At 52.4% G+C, this 20,314-nt stretch overlaps 2 protein-coding genes across 4 annotated transcripts in view; both read right to left on the bottom strand.

Moving 5' to 3' along the window:
• Positions 1–3,100: 3,100 nt before the first annotated feature.
• MFSD6L (major facilitator superfamily domain containing 6 like) lies at positions 3,101–5,097 on the bottom strand. Of its 2 annotated transcripts, XM_055406878.2 has the most exons (2): positions 3,784–5,097; positions 3,101–3,498 (listed from the first exon to the last, which is right to left on the bottom strand). In XM_055406878.2, the coding sequence occupies exons 1-2, from the start codon at positions 5,095–5,097 to the stop codon at positions 3,304–3,306; spliced, it is 1,509 nt and encodes a 502-aa protein (XP_055262853.2). In that variant the 3' UTR covers positions 3,101–3,303. The 2 variants fall into 2 exon arrangements, with proteins under 2 accessions (XP_055262853.2, XP_055262845.2); XM_055406870.2 differs by having other exon boundaries at positions 3,101–5,097.
• Positions 5,098–8,428: 3,331 nt separating this feature from the next.
• The window catches only part of PIK3R6 (phosphoinositide-3-kinase regulatory subunit 6), a 48,799-nt gene continuing 36,913 nt past the window's right edge, over positions 8,429–20,314 (bottom strand). For both annotated transcript variants that reach the window (XM_088828889.1, XM_055406858.2), the window contains exons 13-20: positions 19,743–19,865; positions 17,783–17,893; positions 15,883–15,973; positions 15,530–15,600; positions 14,956–15,046; positions 14,471–14,586; positions 9,166–9,278; positions 8,429–8,590 (exon numbers count right to left, since the gene is read on the bottom strand). In XM_088828889.1, coding sequence (XP_088685015.1) covers positions 8,437–8,590; positions 9,166–9,278; positions 14,471–14,586; positions 14,956–15,046; positions 15,530–15,600; positions 15,883–15,973; positions 17,783–17,893; positions 19,743–19,865 — 870 coding nt within the window. In that variant the 3' untranslated portion in view covers positions 8,429–8,436. The remainder of the gene's footprint in view (positions 8,591–9,165; positions 9,279–14,470; positions 14,587–14,955; positions 15,047–15,529; positions 15,601–15,882; positions 15,974–17,782; positions 17,894–19,742; positions 19,866–20,314) is intronic.

Consider the following 20,314-nt stretch of genomic DNA (forward strand, 5'->3'; position numbering starts at 1 on the left):
TCGATCCCTGGTCTGGGAAGATCCCACATGCCTGGGAGTAGCTAAGCCCATGTGCCACAACTATTAAGCCTGTGTTCTGGAGCCCAGGAGCCGCAACTATTGAAGCCCATGCACCCTAGAGCCTGTGCTCTGCAACAAGAGAAGCCACAGCAATGAGAAGCCCGAGCACTACAACTAGAGAGTAGTCCCAGCTTGAGAAGAGTCTACGCAGCAACGAAGACCCAGCACACCCAAAAATAAACAAAATTGTTGGAAAAAAAAAAAAAAAGGTCACACAGAAAACTACCAACACTGGTGTTTTCCAAAGTACCCTCTAGGGAACACTAGTTGTGCAAGGTAGTGATTTGTGTACCTGGAAGGAGGTTCAGTTCAGTTCAGTCGCTCAGTCATGTCCGACTCCTTGCGACCCCATGAATCACAGCACACCAGGCCTCCCTGTCCATCACCAACTCCCGGAGTTCACTCAAACTCATGTCCATCGAGTCAGTGATGCCATCCATCCATCTCATTCTCTGTCGTCCTCTTCTCCTTCCGCCCCCAATCCCTCCCAGCATCATAGTCTTTTCCAGTGAGTCAACTCTTCGCATGAGGTGGCCAAAGTATTGGAGCTTCAGCTTTAGCATCAGTCCTTCCAATGAACACCCAGGATTGATCTCCTTTAGAATGGACTGGTTGGATCTCCTTGCAGTCCAAGGGACTCTCAAGAGTCTTCTCCAGCACCACAGTTCAAAAGGTATGTGTTACGTCAGGGGAATTACAGGGCAAAGCTAAACTAATTTGTTGGCTACGGGGCTTTCCAAAGTCTTTAAATGCTCATATGTATTGTAAGTTTCTAAGAGGTGACATCATTTACATCATTTCTTAAATTGTTTAGCCCAGAATTCTTTTGTCATGCCCCTACCCCCAAGCCCCCACCCTGCTAGAATCAAGTGTTCTGCAAAACTCACCTGGGAAATGATGGTTTAAGTCAGCCTGGGCAGAAAGGTTAATGGCTCCTCCAATTTTTACTTTCCTCTGAGCTCGAACAAACATGTTCTAAAGCTCTGTATCTCTGATAGCCACGAGACTGCCAGCTAAGAATTTCATTTACTTTTAATGGTATGAAGCTGAACTGATCCAACGGCTTGTTACTAGAGTAAAAGTCATACATCTTGGGTCTAAGTCTTTGTGACTTGATCATTCCTTCAATATGCAAGCCTATTTGATAATCTCCATTAGTTTTTCTCCCAGCACTCAACCATCATGCCTACCCTGCTCTTCCTGAAGTACTATTTGAACTTCTCACTTGACATTCAGCTTAACTTGTCTTTATCCCTGGGTATCGATGTTTTTTGTTGGGCCTGCTGGCTGGCCTTTATCACTGGTTTCTGGAAGACAGCCTCTAAATTCTTGAAATTTCCTAAGGTATGAGTGTCCTTGTTATTCTTGGTGGGTCTCTTTGGACCACACCTGTATTTATGGTAATGAGGTGACTCTGGGAGGACCCCTGGTTTATGTTAATGAAGTAACTAAAGATAGGCCCTGGTTTATGCTAATGAGATGACTCAGGATGGACCTCTGACTTATGTTAATGGGGTGACTAATGAGGGACCCTAATGCTAGTAAGATGACTCAGAAGGCTGCCATGCCAGATAGACCAACCACATGCTGGAAGAGAAGTTTGGGGCTTTGAGTCCCGTGACATCAGCCTGACTTCTGGGAAGTGGACAGGGCTAAATGACTCAATGAACCATGCAGCTATAATGGAGTCCTGGTAAAAACCACAGACGCTAGAGTCTCCCCAGGGGATATCGGTGTGCTCAGAGGTGAGGGGTCCTGACTCTGTGGGGAGAAGACTTGGCCACTTCACCTTTGGGACTCTCTGAACCTCACCCTATGAGTCTCTTCTCTTGGCTGTTCTGAACTGTATCTTTTGTCTACAGATGCAAAAGATGTAGTGCTTTCCTACATTCTGGGAGTCATTCTAGTGAATTATTGAACCTGAGGAGGAAAGTAGGAACCCCAAATTTGTAGCCAGTTGGTCAGAAGTGATGGTGATCCTGAGGACCCCCAAATTTGTGGCTGGTGTCTGAATTGAGGGCAGTTGTGTGCTTCTTAACCTGCGGTGTGACTCCAGGTAGCAGGTGTCAGAAGCCATTGCAATTATGCTGAGCGCAAGGAATCGGACATAAAAGGGTACATTCTAGGAACTTCCCTGGTGATCCAGTGGCTAAGATGACAGCACTCCCAATGCAGGGGGCCTGGGTTCGATCCCTGGTTGGGGAACTAGATCCCACACGCTGCAACTAAAAGATTCCACATGTCCCGATGAACACCGAAGATCCTGTGTGCCAATACTAAGACCCGATGCAGTCAAGTAAAATTTTTAAAAGATGCAGTGAATGACTTTGATTGATTCATATGGCTGTTGTGGGCGGTCCAACGGCACAGGTAGCATGTGGACCACCTTAGTATCCCAGCTCTGGAGGTAGTATAGACCATCTGTAGCATCCTGGCCATAAGGAGGCTGCCTCACCCTCAGCAAAGCAGATGCAAAAAATCTCCACGTGCTCTTATGTGGTGGAGCCTGCAAAATTGAGTCCAAAGGACGTGAAATGACTTTTGCTCTGACCGAAGTATGGGAGACGAGTCTAGTATCCTACTCCTGGTGACACACACAGTGGATAGTAAGAATGAAAACCTATTCACCTCCACATCCATCCGATACACATTACACTTCCCATCACTTTCTCTTACTGGAGACTTAAGTATCTGGGTGTGAGTACGGCACTTGTCTATCAACACAGATAGAGACAGGCAAAGAGAAGAGTTTTGGTTTCATTATCATCCTGACCTGCCCTGTAGGAAAGGGCTCATGCCTTAGGATCCACAGGAATGCACATGACTCACCAAAGTCACGGCCCCCTCTGCCAACTAGATCCTGCAGGTCCCATCGCCTTCCCGGCCCCATCAGCCTCATCTGAGCACTTCAGCCATGGCTGAAATCAACAACAAACCATGCAAACCTCTTCCAAACCCCATCGCCTAGAGTGACTACCGAGGGAACATTTTTTGTTTTATAGCAAATGTATTATTGCACCATTATTTTCAAAAGATCGAATGGCCAAAAGTTGAATCTTTTACTACAAAAGTAAAGAAAATCATGCAATGAGATGACCCCGTGGAGCTTCGGCACAGACAACGCTTCTCTCTCCCAGGGCTTCCTGCAGCCCCGCAGGACTCGTGGGCTTTGCCCTCAGCAGACTGAGTCTTGTCCATCCCTCCGGCTCCTTCCCAGATCAGTGTGCATCCTGGCTCGGTCTCTCAGCCCCTCCAATCAGAGTATTCCTCCCTCATGGCCTTCACTAGCCAGTCCCGTTCGGTCCCCTGCTCAGAGTCGCTTGTGTCGCTGGCCTCCACAGTCAGCAGCTTGGAGTAGTTGATTTTCCGCTCCTGGGGCAGTCTGGGCTGGATGGACAGGAACAAGGCCAGCCAGAGCAACAGGACGACACAGCAGGCCTGGTAGAGCACCGGCAGGCTGAAGCGCATCACCACGAAGCCCCCGACAAAGCTCCCCAGGCTGGCCCCGCTCCCACAAATGTGGCCTCGGAACAGGGCGCTCAGGGGTCTCTCTGTTCCAGGAGTGGCCAGGTGCTCTATGGAGGCGCTGACTGCCCACCACAGAGCCCCGTGGCTGAGGGCGCTCAAGATCTGAGCAGGCAGGACAGACCACCAGCTCCAGAGAAATGAGTAATACAGCAGCTGCCCCGCCAGGCAGCCCAGCCCCAGCCCCACCGTGCCTACCCTGGACAGCTTCCTAAGCAACGGAGCTTTGAAAGGATGAAGCAGAATTTCCCCCAGCAAGCCCAGGGCCACCGAGAAACCCATGATCAACTCGCTGCTCCCGTGGTCTTTCATCTGCCAGAACAGGAAGTTCTGCACTGCACTGGTGGCGCCTCCTGTCAAGAAGATGGTGAGGGCCAGGACGGTGAGGTGGGGGTCACCGACCACGAGGGACAGGGCTTTGACCGTCCTGTAGCTGGGATCCCGCCGCCGGCAGTCGGGAATGGGAAAGGCGATGCTCACCAGTAAAGCCAGGGCGCTGACCAGGGAGTAGCCGTAGAAGTGCACCACGCCCCGCGGGCCACTGGTGGCCAGGAAGCAGTCCAGCGGCCCCACCAAGGCCGCGATGCCGCACACGCCAACTGATGTGCCCAGCAGCCTCCACACCCATAGGCTTCTGTAGCGGTCAGTGGCGTCCACAAAATCCAGGTACTCGTAGAGGCTGTCGTCGGCCACCTGCTCCACAGGGGATGTTAGCAGCTCCCAGAGCACCACGGAGCCCAGCGAGAGGATGAAAGTCCACTGCAGCCCTTCCAAGGAGAGGCCAAGGGCCCTGCCATCCCCCTCTGCTGCCGACTGGTTGGCTGGACTTGCCAGCGCCGTGCCCCCAGCAAACAGAGGGAGTGGCGGACTGACCACTCTAAAAGCACCTTCGCGGGGAGAACCTGTCACTCCTGGAGTGTCAGGATGGAGGAGAACTCCTGATCTGTTCCTGGCTCCTTGGGTGGAGCCCATGGAGGAGCCAAGTGGATAACTGAAAGGTTCTTGGCCACTTTCCCCAGACCCTTCTCCAAAGCCACGGGTTCCAGCGACCCCATAACTCCTCTCCCCTGGGAGGTTGAGCACCCGCGCTGGGGAGTTGGAGGCTGGCTCTGAGGCCAAGATGACAGTCACAGTTAGCGTGACCCCCGGTGGTGGGCCCTCGGTGGTCAAGCTGTGGCTTCCATTACACCGGCGGTCCCCTGGGTCTCTGTCCAGGGGCGGCACCAGGACCATAAATAGGCTGGCCCCTGCCGAGCCCAGCAGCGAGGCTGTCATGAGCACCCTCCGCTTCTGGTGGCTTCTGGCTAGGAAGGCACAGAAGGGAGCCCAGGAGGCGGCGATGAGGTGCTTGGTTCCCATGAGGATGCCCACCCAGGGCGCGGCCAGGCCCAGCTGCCGCAGGTAGAGAGTCAGGAACGGGGTCACGCAGGCATCCCGGACTCCACACACCAGGTGGAAGAGCCTGGCCACCCTCAGCGCCCTGCTGATGTCCCACTGGGGGTTGGCGCTCATGGCTGCCCGGCTCCCTCAGACTCGGCGGGCGGCCGCCGCCGCGTCCTGTCCGCCGGAGGGAGGCGGGGAGCGAGCCGCAGGGCGCCTCCAGCCTCCGCGGCGCCGCGCTCACCGGGTCAACGGCCGCCCCCGCCCCCACGTCCGGCCACCGGCCCGGAAGCGGCCCCGCCCGGAGGACGCCGCACCTGGGGGCGGGGGCTGCGCACCTGCGGGGCGCACCTGGCGCGTCCCACGGGGCCGCCTCCGCCACGCACACCCGCGGGGCGTGCGCAGGTGCCAGAGGCTTGCGGCTGGGGCCTGCGGGGTGCGCTCCAGGCCGCCCCTCAGGGCCCCATGTCGCCCGCGAGGTGAGTTACCTCCCTGAACTGCTGCTGCTGCTGCTAAGTCGCTTCAGTCGTGTCCGACTCTGTGCGACCCCATGGACTGTAGCCCACCAGGCTCCGCCGTCCCTGGGATTCTCCAGGCAAGAACACTGGAGTGGGTTGCCATTTCCTTCTCCAGTGCATGAAAGTGAAAAGTGAAAGTGAAGTCGTTCAGTCGCGACCCCATGGACTGCAGCCCACCAGGCTCCTCCGTCCATGGGATTTTCCAGGCAAGAGTACTGGAGTGGGGTGCCATTGCCTTCTCTGCCCTGAACTGCTAGAGGCAAGGAAAACTTGGGGAGCAAGAATGGAATTCGTGATGTGACACCCCGCCCCCGCCTTCATGCTCTTCAGGTGTTTACTCACTGGCCCCCTGATTAAGGACCATCCAGTTCCCCCTCAGGAACCGTCCCTGCCACCCTCACTGACAAATCCTGTCCCTCACCAGGCTCACCTGCTCACCTTCCTGCTTATTTTCCTCCATAGCAGCGTCCCTGTCAGACACACTGCTGGCTTCTATTTCAGGGGTTTATCTTGTTGACTGTCTCTCTCCCATCAGAATCAAAGTGCTATTTTTGTCCCCAGGGCCTAGAACAGTCTGATTGGATGTGAGCTGCCCCTGGAAGAGGCATGACTTTAGACAACACAATTTTCTCCAGTGGAGACATCCCCAGAGAGGGACTGACAGCTGAGGGCGGACTTGAGGTGGCAGCTCCTCCAAGCAGCCCTCCAGCACACCCCCACCCCACCAACATTATGCATGTCCTGGATCGGTTTTTATTTGGGGCCACATGTGTGATCTTAGTTCCCCAACCAGGGATCCAACTGTGCTCCCATTGGAAGCACAGAGTCTTAACCACTGGACTGCCAGGGAAGTCCCTGGATGGTTTTAAATTATCCCTAAGAGTGCTTTGTTGTCCATTTTGGGGATACACATGCCAGAGGTGGCTAGCTAACATTTCATCGAAAAGTCACTCCAGAGGCAGTAATACTAGCACGTGAACAATCTTAGATCAACGGAAGTGGATTTATTAATTATCCTGACAGATATTGGCAAAATTTCACACGTCAGATGGATTGTTTACAATTTTTTTTGGAGGCATTTCCTCCCTTGGTGAACAGCGTATTAGAATCCAGAGATTCCAGCAGCCCAAACCCTTTGGAATAGCAGCCTTTACTCCTGGATGGCCCAGTGTTCAACAAGAGCTGTTCAAGTGAACTTTTCAAGCAAGATTTGTTCAGCGCACCTAATCTGGCTGGGGGTGAGGATAAGGGGGCTACTTGTCAATGCACACCAGAATGTGCAGCAGAATTTGGTTTATGACGTGCTTTCTTTGTAAGCTGGTGGAGAGATTGTTGGGGGAAGGCTCAGAGCCCTCCCTAACTCTGAGTAAATCCTGCAAACATTTAGTTCAAGAATGTAGTACTTGTTGCCCAAATTGGTATGAATCAATTAACATCACCCAATGACAGGAAAAGAAAATCTAGCCATGTTCAGTGATGCCAGTCATTTCCAGTTTAAAGTCACCTTAGTCACATTCAGGGCTGTTCCTAGTTCCCCCCTCTTCCCTGGGCTCCTCACGGGACAGCTTCAGTGGAGGATTGCACATTCACTGACCACTCCATCTTAGCTGTTTAGGGTCGACTGCCAGTGAGGAGCAGGGCCTTCGCCATGTGGTGTCCATCAAGATATCCGCAGTCCATATCCGGGCAGCAGGTCCTGGGGTCCCTGCTTCCACCTCACAGCTGCACCTCTTCCCTTTCACAGTGAGACCCCTTGGGCTTGTCTGCATTCAGCTATCTGGGAAAACCTTACTGGCTCCCCATGCCCTCAGAGGCACAGGGGCTCTCTTGAAGGCTACTCTTGGGCCCATCTGTCTAAGCACCCGAGGCAGCCTCTCTTACATCATCTCCTTAGGCTCTGAGAATGTGCTCAGACTTGCCCCCCACTCCTGGGGCACTAAGGCCACAAGAGAAGTGCCTACTTCTCTACTCTTGGGTCCCAAACTTGGAAGGGACTCTTCCTTCCCAGAGTCACCATGCCCGGGTGATTGGTATGAACTTAACATCTGGATATACACTGTTGAACTCAAAGCCAAGAAATCTGGTGTCTTTAATCTCTGGCTCCTCTGAAACAAACTTGCATTCCCACCTCCACTTTGGCAACGGCGCTGGTCAGGAGGCCCTCAATGAAGGTGAACAAGGAGGGAGCTGGGCAGGTGGACAGAACACACCAGTGAACATTTCACCAAGCTCTCACCTGGCTAAACGGATTCATCAGGTTAGACTAAGTTGTGCCTCCACTGTCTGTTAAAATATACATATTGAGAATTCCCTGGTGGTCCAGTGGTTAAGACTGTGCTTCCACTACAGGGGGCGCAGGTTCGATTCCTGGTTGGCGAACTAAGATCCCACATGTCATTCAGGGTGGCCAAAAAGAAAACATTTAAATGAAATAAAATACAAGTATTGCTGGATATTAGATGAAAGCAGAGAGACTTTAGTGTGCATTTACTGAATCTGACATGTCCTCTCACCTGGGAGAGACGCCCGCCTGGGAGTGGTCACAAGGCTGAAGGGAACAGCCTGGGCGGGAAGGGAGGGTTGTGGCTGCCGCTGCTTGCTTCCTGTTTTCCCCAGGCTGCTGGGCCCTGGCCCAGACCGCAGCTCTCATCTTGGTTTCAGCCTGAGTGGGTGAAGATAGTGGGAGAGGCGGGAACTGGAAATTCATGCAGGAGTGGACGCGGGCTTGAGGAGCTGGGTTCTGTGAGCACAGCTTGGTCATGGCCTTCTTTGGCCTTTGTGTGGGTGCTGCTCCATCACACCCATCCTGTGCTCCGTTGCACTTGCTGGCTTCTAGATGCGTCTGGAAGCCGCCCCGGGGAACCTTGTTCTAGCCACTGGGGCAGGTGTTTGGGGCAGGAGGGGTAATGGATCCTTTCTCTCAAGCCCACCACTTTCGGACTCCCCTTCAGGTTCACTGGACAATGCCAGAGAACGTGTTGATGGGTATCAGAAGAGGCTTAGCCTTGGCTTTGTTCCTTTCCATCTCCTGCTCGTGGGAGCCAAGCCCCAGCACCTTGGATTTCTGGGTCCTGGAACATGGCTCTGGACAGGGAGCAACCTCGAACCTATGGGCAGAGAGAGGCCAGCTCAGGAGACCCATCTCAGGGGTCATATCTGCCTGGGCATTTTAAATGTATAGACAATATACCTTTAAAGTATATCCTGTATTGTCGGGTATAGACAAAGGGGAGGGGCCGATGAGAGCTGAGGAAGAGTCAAAATGAGAAAGAGTGGCCTGGGGTGAACACAGGGAAAGGATATGCCCAGGTGGGTCACTCTGTGTGCCTGCCTGACCCAAATACACCTCCCAGGTGACACCAGTGTCACGTTAACTGCAGCATAGCTGCCTCAGAAAAGCAGCCTGTGTGTGTGTATTTGTGGGGGCCTGGGGTGCAGTGCCAGCCCCGGGGATGGGTCAAAGGCTACAGGCTGAGCGTCTGTAGAGGAGATTTGGGACAGTGTAATCTCAGCTGCTGCCCACCTTCAGCCACTCAAGTGCTCTTTTGCCTGGATTTAAGTCATCACCTGAGTCCATAGCCATCAGGGACACCTGCCTGGCACAGGATCCAACCCCCCTTCAAGGTGTTCAGGGCTCGAGGCAGGAGGGGGAGGGGCTGGCTGCCGTGGAGCCCAACCTCACCTGACCACATCCCTGTACGTGCGGCAGCTGTCCTTGTCCAGCAGCAGGGTCAGCAGCCTTCGGTCCTGGCTCTGGATCTGGATGTTGGCTGTCCGGAAGGTGTTTGTCACCACCTGCAACAGAAACAGCTCAGGGAGCGTCACCTTGGTAACAGACGGCCCAGCCAACACCTCCTGCCCAGTTCATGGGGGCCCCCGCCTCTCTTTCTGCAAGTGACTCTTGACAGCCCCGCAGGAAGTGCTTCTAGGCTGCCCTGGCCCTTGACTCGCCCGTCATTTGTGCAGTTCTTTTTTCCAACCTGTTGTCCTTAATTTAAAAAACAACTTGGGATGCTGTGGCTGGACCCTGCCAGGTGCTTCAGTGACCTGCTGCTGCTAAGTCACTTCAGTTGTGTCCGACTCTGTGCGACCCCATAGACGGCAGCCCACCAGGTGCCCCCATCCCCGGGATTCTCCAGGCAAGAACACTGAGCACCTCCTATATGACAGGCATGTTATGTGTGGAATTGGGGGATACTTCCAGGTTTTTATAAGCCCTGACCCCAGTTATTAGTTGGATTGCATACAAGATCATTTCCCTGGGGCAGAGACAGACGGTCTAGAAAGTGGCAACTTACCCCTGTGAGTCAGACCAGGCCTGTATTAGTTTGTACCAAGGGACCAGTGACAGGCAGGAGGGATCCATCCTCTGCTTGGGAAACCCGGGTTGGGGTGGTGGAAACCCCGCCTTCCAAACCCAAAGCCCTGTGGCTTCTTCAAAATGCACCCAGGACCAAAGGAAAACAGCCCTGAGGCAGCCCTCCAACCTGTGACCTGGGGAGCATGGAGGGGGGGCAGGGGGCTGCTGCTCCTGAGAGGCCCCTCCCCCTGGACAGAGAAGGTGGAACATCTTGGGTTCCAAATGGGGCTCTGAGGGCCTTTCTGGTCACTGGCCACTTCCACACGTAGACAGCAGCTCCTCCCACACGTCTTCACCACCACGGAGCACTAGTTTCTAGAGCCTTAGTCTCCACCTCTCTCAAGCATAGACCCACCTTTCCCAAACATAAAATCAGAGATTCTGATGTAAGTGGTCTGGAGTCCAGCCCAGGCCTGGGCATTTTTCATAAGGTCACCACTGTAGGCAGGGCCGATCTGTCTTCCTGCTGTCAAATTGCAGGGAACTGCTTCCCTGATAGCTCAGTTGGTAAAGAATCTGCCTGCAATGCAGGAGATCTGGGTTCGATCCCTGGGTTGGGAAGATCCCCTGGAGAAGAGCAAAGGCTACCCACTCCAGTATTCTGGCCTGGAGAATTCCAGGGACTGTATAGTCCATGGGGTCACAAAGAGTCGGACAAGACTGAGTGACTTTCACTTTCACAACAGCGCCGAAGGGCTTCCCAGGTGGCCTAGAGGTAAGAATCTGCCTGCTAACACAGGAGATGAAGGAGACGCAAGTTCGATCCCGGGGTCGGGAAGATCACCTGGAGGAGAAAATGGCAACCTACTCCAGTATTCTTGCCTGGAAAATCCCAAGGAGAGAGGAGCCTGAGGGGCTACAGTCAACAGGGTTGCAAAGAGTAAGACATGACTGAGCATGTATGCATGCAAACAGAGACTAAACCTGGGGAGGTCAAACACATCTGGGCATTTCTGCTGGACTTTTGTGGACTGGGAGGGTTGGCTGCCAGAAGTCTCTGGGCAGGGTGTGCAAGAATCTCCCAGGAAGAGAGTCAAAGCACAGACCCCACACCCAGAGCACCCGGGTTCCTATTCTGGCTCTGCCACTTATTAGTTGTGTAACCTTGGACATGATTCTTAATCTCTCTGTGCTTTTGTTTCTCACCTATCGAGAACAAAATTATGTTACCATTTTTTAGCAACTACCTTGTAGGTAAAAGGGAACTCACTGGGGTGTTTAGATTTTCAAAAATCCCACAACCAGGTTATTTAAAGAGGTCATTCAAAATAGAAACCGTTGTAAGGAACTGACTTTTGAAAGAGGAAATACATGAAAAGGAAATAGGTCCACCCTGGAGCCTGAAGCTCAAACACAGAGCATCCTGTCTGGAAATCTCAGCTCAGTACAGAGCTCTCAGCCCGTAGAGGGCTCCTCCAGGGCAGAGGCTGCCCCAGAAAAAGGGCGCTCTGGTTAGGGGTGAGATCCTGCAGAGGTGGAGGCTGGATGAGAAGATCAGGAGACATCTGGAGAGCTCCTGCTGTGAGCCGTTCCCACGCTGAATGATGGGAGGATGGAGAAGGGCCTGAGCCCCACAGAGATGTTGAAATTACATCACTGATGGTTTTGCAAATGCTGCCACGGCCATGTCCCCGGGTTTGGGGGGGTGGCGGTGGCAGGCACAGACGTGGGGCCCTAGCTCTCTGGGGAGAGGGGTGGAGGATGTTCAGGGAAGGGCCTCCTGGGGGAGATGACACCTGAGTTTAATCTTGAAAGAGAAACAGAGGTTATTAGAGGAGGACAGGGAAGAGAAAGGGAGGAATGGGGTTTCAGGCCAAGCGAGGCACAGAGGAAGGACGGCCAGCACGCTTCCAAACATAACTGAGCAGGTGCTTAAGGTTTTAAGCCTTCCCGGGAATAGGCCCCTCCCTCATATCTTCTGCTTCAGCTCCTCTCTGAAGTACCTAGATCACAGTATCTGATACACATTTCCTGAGTTGTTTTATTACAGATGCTAAAACCACCACCAATGAAAGAAATTAACTACATGATAATTATTAATTACATAATCATGAGCAGGTAGCCCCCAGACCCACTGGCACCTAAGGATTGATGGTGTTAATGCCTATGACATCACTCCATTCCCTTGCCATCAACCAATCATAGACCTGTATACCAGCTGGTCACATATCCTAGGACGTCCCTCCCTCATCTGGCTTTTAAAAGTGCTTTGCTGAAACTCCTTGGGGAGGTCAGTGGTTTTGAGCATCAGCTGCCCTGGACTCCTTGTTTGGCACCTGCAATAAAAGCTACACTTCTCTTCACCACAACCCAGTGTTAGTAGACTGGCTTTACTGCACCTGGGCGAGAGGACCCAGGTTTGGTTTGGTATCACAAATAACCTGGTGTCAAGGGCATGCAGGGCTGGCTGGGGTTGCAAATGGACAGGAAGAGGAACCAAGCTATGCAACACTGAAGTTCTTCCACCCTTCTGCCTGGAGAGAGGAAGATGATCAAGGGGTTTTAAGCACAGAGTGATGTGTCTGTTTTAGTAAGATCACACGGGCAGAAGTGTGGAGGGTGGACTGAAGGAGCACTGGTGTGACAACGGAGGGCTGTTGAGTTTGTCCAGAAGGAGGTGGATGAAAACTCTGGTCCAAGAATGACCAGTTTGCTCCAGTTTTAGCACCAAGAGCTCCAGGTCCTAGGAAACTCTCCAGGCCCATGCAAACTGGGACAGCTGGTCAACCTCGCTGGACCAGAAGGATGAAGAGGAAAGGAGGGGTATGAAAGTGTTTGAGCAAGAACACCAGCAGACAAAGGGAAGTAAGGAAGAGGAGGCATCTGAGCTGAGTCCCAGGTTTCTGGGAAAAGTGACTGGTTAACGATGGCCTCACTGGACAGGAGATGGACACAGCAGAGGAGGGCATGAAATAACAACAGCCACTAACACATATATGGGACTTCCCAGATGGCTCAGTGGTAAAGAATCCACCTGCCAAAGAAGGAGATGTAAGAGTCTGGTTCAATCCCTGGGTCGAGAAGATCCTCTGGAGAAGGAAATGGCAACCCACTCGAGTATTCTTGCCTGGGAAATCCCATGGTCAGAGGAGCCTGGCGGACCAGAGTCCATGGGACTGCAATGAGTCCGACACTACTGAGCAACTAAACAATACAGTACCACATATATAGATCTGACTTGGATAAGTGCTCTTCTAGAACCTTTATATGTCACCATCATTCAATCCTCACAACAACCGGATAAGGTAGCTACCATTATTATCCCCATTTTCCAGACAGTGAGACTGAGGCTCAGAAAACTGGAGACACTTGCTGGAGTCACATAGCTGGTAAATGAGAGCCCCAAGATCTGAGTCTAGGCAGTCTGGCTCTAGAGAACTCCACTATTGGAAAGCTCTGGCTTTGGTTTTGAGTATCTTGAATTTGGGGTGTTGTGGGACACCCAGGTCATGCTAAATTAGGGGTCAGACACTCAGGGGTAAATGTCAGAGCAGGAGATAAAGATGTGGGTGCCCTTAACAACTTGGACTAAAGCCACAGACATAGCTTTGATAGCCCAGGAACTAAGAAAAGAAGTGGGTCATGGACCAAAGTGGAGAATACTATCTATTTAAGGAGCTGATTTAGGAAAAAGAGTCCAGAGGAATGCCTAGGGCTAGGATGAGGTGGGAGGTGATAAGAGTGTGGTGGCCCTGACCGCCACGGATGCAGGATGTCACAGAAGCACTCAAGACACTTGGGCATCAGACCTTGTAGGCAGCTTGACCTAAAGGGAGCATCTACCTGGGTGAGAGGGGGAGTCCAGGCTTTCTGACAACACGGTTCAGGTGTAAATCATGCACTCCAAGCCCAGCTGAGTAAGGCAGTGACATCCAGAGTGGCCATCAGATAGGGAGAAAATGGGCAGGTCCTATGTCTGTATCTCTCTGAGTATCAATAAGAGCAAAGGGCAAGGGCAGTGGTAGGGCCATGCGCTGGTTTTATTTGGTCAAAGGCTGGGGCCATTGCTGGGACATCTCAGATGCCACAGTCTCTAAGAATCTGTCAGCCAATGCAGGGGACGAAGGTTTGATCCTTGGTCCGGGAGGATTCCACATGCCACGGAGCAACTAAGACTGTGGGTCACAATTACTGAGCCCACGTCCCTAGAGCCTGTGCTCTGTGACAAGAGAAGCCACTACAGTGAGAAGCCCAAGCAGCACAAGGAAGAATAGCCCCTGCTCGCTGCAACTAGAGAAAGCCCAAGCACAGCAATGAAGACCCAGTGCAGCCAAAAACAAACACAAAGGCTGGGCCATTGCTGTTTTGGCTGCTGCGAGCAGGCAACCCAGTACTCGGGTGCATTTTGTAGTTTTCTGTGTATGTCTCAAGTCCTCCCAGGGTCCAGGTGGAGGTGGGGGTGGGGCCTTACCTCTTCCAGGGCCCTGGAAGAGGGCCAGTGGGTGCTCAATATTTCAAACAGACTGGAAATCAGATTCTTCCCAACAGGAAGACTGGCTCCAACAGCAGGGGCTCACAAAGCCTTGGGGTTCACTCCCTCTTCTCTGCACACCCTCTCCAGGCTCTCTTCTCTGATTCACCCTACCCTGTGTGAATCTCCCCTGTCCCCATCCTCCCCAGGACTTACAGAGAAGGACCTTCCCGCCAAGTTGGAGGTCTTCACAATCTCTGTCACACTAACTTTCAGGCACGTGTGGTCTGTTTCAGGAGCAGCAGTGGGGGTGCAGTGGGTGGGCCCTGAAGCTGGGAAGGGTGAGATGCGGGGCTGTGAATGGGCCTCCAGGGAAGGAGGGCAGCTGGGGATGCTATGTCCTAAGAAGGACACGAACCCACCATGACCACTGCCCCTTCCCATTTTAACCCCTTCCCATACCTGCTCAGGCAGGGGAGTGTCACCCTGGGCTGCTCGATGGTGACCCACATGAGGGCCGGGCTGGGCCTCGCCAGGCAGCCTGGTGCCCAGCCCTGGGCCCGGCATGAATGGGAGCTGGGCCATCTTCCTGCTCTCCCAGGGACGGGGAGGGGGGCTGCCTTGCCCCGCTCCCTCCATCTCTGGTTCTCCACTCTCTCTCCTCCTCCTGCCCCAGCCTCCCTGCTTGCCCAGCTCCTCACCTTCACTGTCACTGGCTGGAAGGGTCTTCAGGACTAGACCGGTGGCCCGCAGGGAGGCGGTGACCTCCCGCGTCCGGTGGCTGAGCAGGGCCTGGGGAGGGGGATGCAGGGACAGAAGGGGTCCTCAGGACAGTATACATCCCCACATCAACAGTCTGCTTGTCTCCCCATCCCTCCTCCGCTTCCCGCCGCTGCCCTGAGCCCCAGTTAGGCTAACGTACAGTAAGGAACCAGAGGACAAAGGCTCAGAGCACTCAGTCCTGGGGGCACGTTCCGCCCTCCAGACTGAGGACTGTACTCTGATGCATCTGGTCAGCTAGGGAGGAGGGTATTTTTGAACAAAGGGACAGCACCCTGTTCCTTACATCAGATGGCCTCCTTGTCCATATGTAAGGCCAGTCATAACCCGCCCATCCTGCAAAACTCTCTGGAGGTCGGGAAACTGGGGGCTGTGTCAAGGGAAGGGCAGAAGGGTCCTCTGTCTGCTCCCCGCTTCCCCCACACCGTGTCCCTGACACCTGCCTCCCTCCAGCGGTACCTCCGGCCACCTCCTGATGGCGCCACACCCACTGACCTTCTGGTAGCAGATGGAGAGCTCCGCCCCTGGACCCTCGGCCACGCCCCTCCTCCGGGCTGAAAAACTATCTGTGGGAATAGAAGAGGCTGAATGAAGGTGGGAGGCCCCATCCCGCCCTCGTGGAGGCCCGGGCGAAGCTGCATCTGTTCCAGAGTGGAAAGGCTGCATCTCAGGGGAGGTAGGCTGCCCTTAGGGCTGGGCGAGCCTGCAGGGGACAGGGCACCCTGGTATTCAGCAGAGGTGGAAAGAAGGGGTGGGACGGGACCGTGAGAGGTGGGAGGACTTTCTGGAAGTGGGCCTTGAGGAAGCTGAGTCGGCTGAGCTTTGGGAAAGGGGAGACAGATGCTCACCTTTGGGGAACTTGGAGTCTTGGATCTTGACCTTGAGCTCAGTGAGGAAAATGTCCTCGGCAGGGTCTTGGCTCAGGTCACCAGAGAAGATCTGGAGGGAGGTTGGGGGTGGGGGCAGGGAGGCTGGGGGAGGTCGTCCCTTCCAGGGGCAGCTCCCAGTAACCCCCACAGCCCAAGATGTTTTTAAAATATTTACTTATATATTATTTATTTGACTGCACTGGGTCTTAGTTGCAGCAAGTGGGATCTAGTTCCCTGACCAGGGATCAAACTCAGGGCCCCTGAGTGGAGTCTTAGCCACTGTATCAGCAGGGAAGTCCCAGGATGTGGGATTTTGATCCTCCCCCCACTTTCCTGGAATCTTCCCCCATCAATCGTTTAATATATTTTTCTACTCATTTGAATTCTCACAAAAACCCTGTGATGAAGATTACTTTCCCCATTTTAAAGATGGGGAAAATGGGGCTTCCCTGGTGGCTCAGTGGTAAAGAATTTGCCTGCCAATGCCAAAGACATGGGTTCGATTCCTGGTCTGGGAAGATCCCACATGCCACAGAGCAACTAAGCCTGTGTGCCACAACTACTGAGCCTGAGCTCTGGAGCCCACAAGCCATCACTATTGAGCCAGTGCACCCTAGAGCCTGTGCTCTGCAAAAAGAGAAGCCACCACGGTGAGGGGCCTGCAAACTGCAGCTAGAGATCACTGCAACTCAGGAAAAGCCAGCACAGCTACAAAGCCCCAGCACAGCTACAAAGCCCCAGCACAGCCTACAAATAAATAAATCTTTTTAAAAGGTGGGGAGGGGGACTTCCCTGGTGGTCCAGGGGTCCTGGTGGTCCACCTTGCAGTGCAGGGGACATGAGTTCAGTTCCTGGTCAGGGAACTAAGATCCCACATGCCTCATAGTAACTAAGCCTGCATGCTCTGGAGGTACAAGTGGAGAGCCCATGTGCCACAAGCCAACAGCAGCCAATAAATAAAAATAAATAATAAAAAAAAAGGTGGGGAGAATCAATGTCAGGGAGGTAAAGGTAGCTGTGATCATACAGCGAGCATGCTGAGGGACCAGGAGGCAAACCATGAACTTCTCACTACCTCACACTGCCTCTAACTCTATACCCACTGCACACAGCCATCTGACCCATCCTCTGATACGTACACACATACACACACACACACTTCACTGTGCTACTAGCAGGAGACTAAAGATGAACAAAGAGTCTCATCTCAGGGGACTCAGAGTCTTGTGGGGTGGCACTAGCGTCTGCAGGTACATGACACAGTGGCAGTGAGGTGGCAGAGCGCGGCCTGGAGCATCGCAGGAACACCCAGGAGAAGCACTTGATCGTGTAACGGGGTGAGCAGAGCAGAGGTGAGGACAGTTGCTGCAAGAGGGGAGTTTGCCAAGGATGCTGGGGAGGATGTCAGGACAGAGAGTCCTTCCGCGTGAAGAAGTCTGCTTCTGCTTGAACTTGAGGTGTTAGAAGTTAATGATCATCTTACTTATCCGGAGAGGAAGAAAATAAAGTTAACAACCAAGAATGTCTGGATGGGGGACTTCTCTGGTGGTCCAGTGGTTAAGACCCATCTTGCAATGCAGAGGACACAGGTTTGATCCCTGGTCGGGGAACTAAGATCCCACATGCTGAGGACCTACTAAGCCCATGGGCCAAAACTTAGAGGGTCTGTGAACCGCAATGAAAGATCCTGTGTGCAGCAAGGAAGACCCGATATGGCCAAAGGAAAAAAAAATATAGGGGAAAAAAAAAGAACGTCTGGATGAGTTTATGACTTACATCCTGGTCCTCTATTTCCCTGGAGCCAGGGTATTTAGGTTGTGGGGCCCTGGGGTCCAACAGGCTGCCATGGTCTCATTGGAGTCCCAGGTAGGAAGCTTACCTTGACCATATAGATCTGGAAATAGACGGGTTGGGTGCCCATGCGAACATAGTAGGTGATGGCATCCAGGATGAAGGGGTCTACGGTCTGGGATGTGTCCAGGGAGAGAGGCTGTGAGGGAGGGAGGGAGACTGTCTTCAGCCACCTCCCTCCACACTGCTGTGGGAGCTGCCACTTTCTTAACAGAGAAACTCCAAAATCCCTCATGCCCCCTGCCCTGCACTAACCCGGCTATTTCTTCAGCACTGTCCAAGCCTTTCCTGCCAGCTGATTTCTACCCCTAATCAAAATACACCCATCCAGCACCCCAGTGTTCATAACAGCACCATTTACAATAGACAAGGCATAGAAGCAACCTAAATGTCCATCAACAGATGAATGAACAAAGAAGATGTGGCACATATATACAATGGAATATTACTCAGCCATAAAAAAGAATGAAATGATGCCACTTACAGCAACATGGATGGACCTAGAGATTATCATACTAAGAGAAGTACGTCAGACAGAGAAAGACAAATATCATATGATATTACTTATATGTGGAATCTAAAAAAAATAATACAAATGAAAACTGAACACCGATCCTGAGGGAAATAAAGACTTTAAGAAGTGAAGAGTTATGCCACACCCCCAGAGGATAACTTAAAGTGCTAAAGAAATTCATTCTCCAAAATTCAATCAAAATCTCAAGGGGATTAAAAATAAAACTTGACAGGCATTCCCTGGCTATCCAGTGACTAGAACTTTGCTTTCACTGCCGGGGGCATGGGTTCATTTCCTGGTTGGGGAACTAAGATCCCAATGCCTTGCAGTGTGGCAAAAAAGAAAAGAAAAGAAAAATCCAAAACCAAAAAAACTCAACAATGGAATTCTAAAATTTATATGGAAAGATAAATAAACATAGTCTGAAAAGTTTTGCAAAAGAAGAGTAATAAGGTAAATGTATCATGCCTGATATTAAAATATAAAAGTACAAATTTATACAGAAATGAATAGATCACCGAGAAAGGATAAACTCCAGCATATGTAAGAATTTTAATAAATGATAAAAGTGGCATTTCAAGCTGATGGTATCCCCAATAAATAGCTTTATGACAATAACCTAAACACTTGGAAAAAATAAAATCGCATACTGAAATTAACTGCAGACAGGTTATCTAAATGTAAAAAATGAGATGCTAAAAGTGTTAGAGTAAATTATCAGTGAATTTAATCTTGGAATGGAGAAGGTCTTTCAAAGCTTGGCTGCAAAGGCAGGAACCATAAAGGATAAACCTATAAACATGTAGGTCAAAACAAACCCCACTTCTGACAAGACTGAAATGAAAAAAGTGGGAAAAAATTGTCTGCAGCATATATAATAGCAGAAGGCCTTTCAAACCAGTGAAAGATGAGCCCCTTCTCTGCCTGTCCTCACCACTGCCTGGGGCTGGGGATGGCACAATGGCTTGTGGCTCAGAGAACATGCTTTGGAAGGAAGCTGCCTTATTCAGAGTTGGACTCGGCCTGTTACTCTGGGCAAGAGACCTAATCTCCTTGTGCTCAGCTGCTTGATTTGTAAAGTGGGGATGTGGTGAGGACAAAACCAGCAGACAGACAAACGCGCCCAGCTGGCCAGGCTGCAGGGGGGAGTGCTCAGAACAGTACCTGGCGTGGAGCCGCGCTCAGGAACGTAACTGTTGTAACCGTTGCAAAGCAGCCCTGGAAACTCACAAGTTTCCAGTGAGAAGCATATCATTGGCCCACACACTTTAATAAAGAACGTTTCCCTTGTCCTCTCCACACAGTGGGCCTGTCCAAACAGGAAGGTGCCTGGTACAGAGTAAATTTTAGCCACTAGCTCCTTAGGGCCCCTCTTCTGCCTTATCCCTTGTGGGGCCCCTTGGGGCTGACTCTTGAGGTCAAAATTCAAGAAAACGCCCCCCACCTCCCCTCACCTCCCCCCTCACCCCCCTACCATCTCTGCCAGCTTGTGGATGGTGGGGCACAGGGTGTTGACAATGCTTTCGTACCACGGGTCCGCGCGACCCAGGAATGCGGCCAACTCTCCCAGCTCTGAACGCCTGGATGCTGCAGACGTCTGTGAACAAGGAGACAGGGCGGACGGGTCAGGCTCTCTCTGGCACTTTCTTCCTGCTCGGTGGGGGGGCGGGTCCCCAGGTACCGGTCCTAGACAAACTAGCTTTGGGAATGGGTCAAATTATTCAAGCTCTTGGGACCTGGATTTCTGCACCATGTGAAGACGGGTCTCACACCTGAGGTGAAGCTGGAACCCCCCTTCCCGAGGATGCCTGCCAGGGACACTGAAAAATGGTCATTAGCCTAAAAGGGGAAAGACAAGCAGTGCCTTGAATTCAAGGATCCCCAGTGCCTTGAATTCAAGGATCCCCAGTCAGAACCAGCAGAGAAGGCAATGGCACCCCACTCCAGTACTCTTGCCTGGAAAATCCCATGGACAGAAGAGTCTGGTGGGCTGCAGTCCATGGGGTCGTGAAGAGTCAGACACAACTGAGCAACTTCACTTTCACT

The sequence above is a fragment of the Moschus berezovskii genome, chromosome 20, assembly GCF_049115385.1.
Source record: "Moschus berezovskii isolate FMDL1 chromosome 20, NW_MosBer_1.0, whole genome shotgun sequence".
Classification (NCBI taxonomy): Eukaryota; Metazoa; Chordata; class Mammalia; order Artiodactyla; family Moschidae; genus Moschus; species Moschus berezovskii.

Coding starts and splice junctions, on each gene's coding strand:
- MFSD6L (XM_055406870.2), bottom strand. CDS start 5,097: ATGAGCGCCAACCCCCAGTGGGACATCAGCAGGGCGCTGAGGGTGGCC.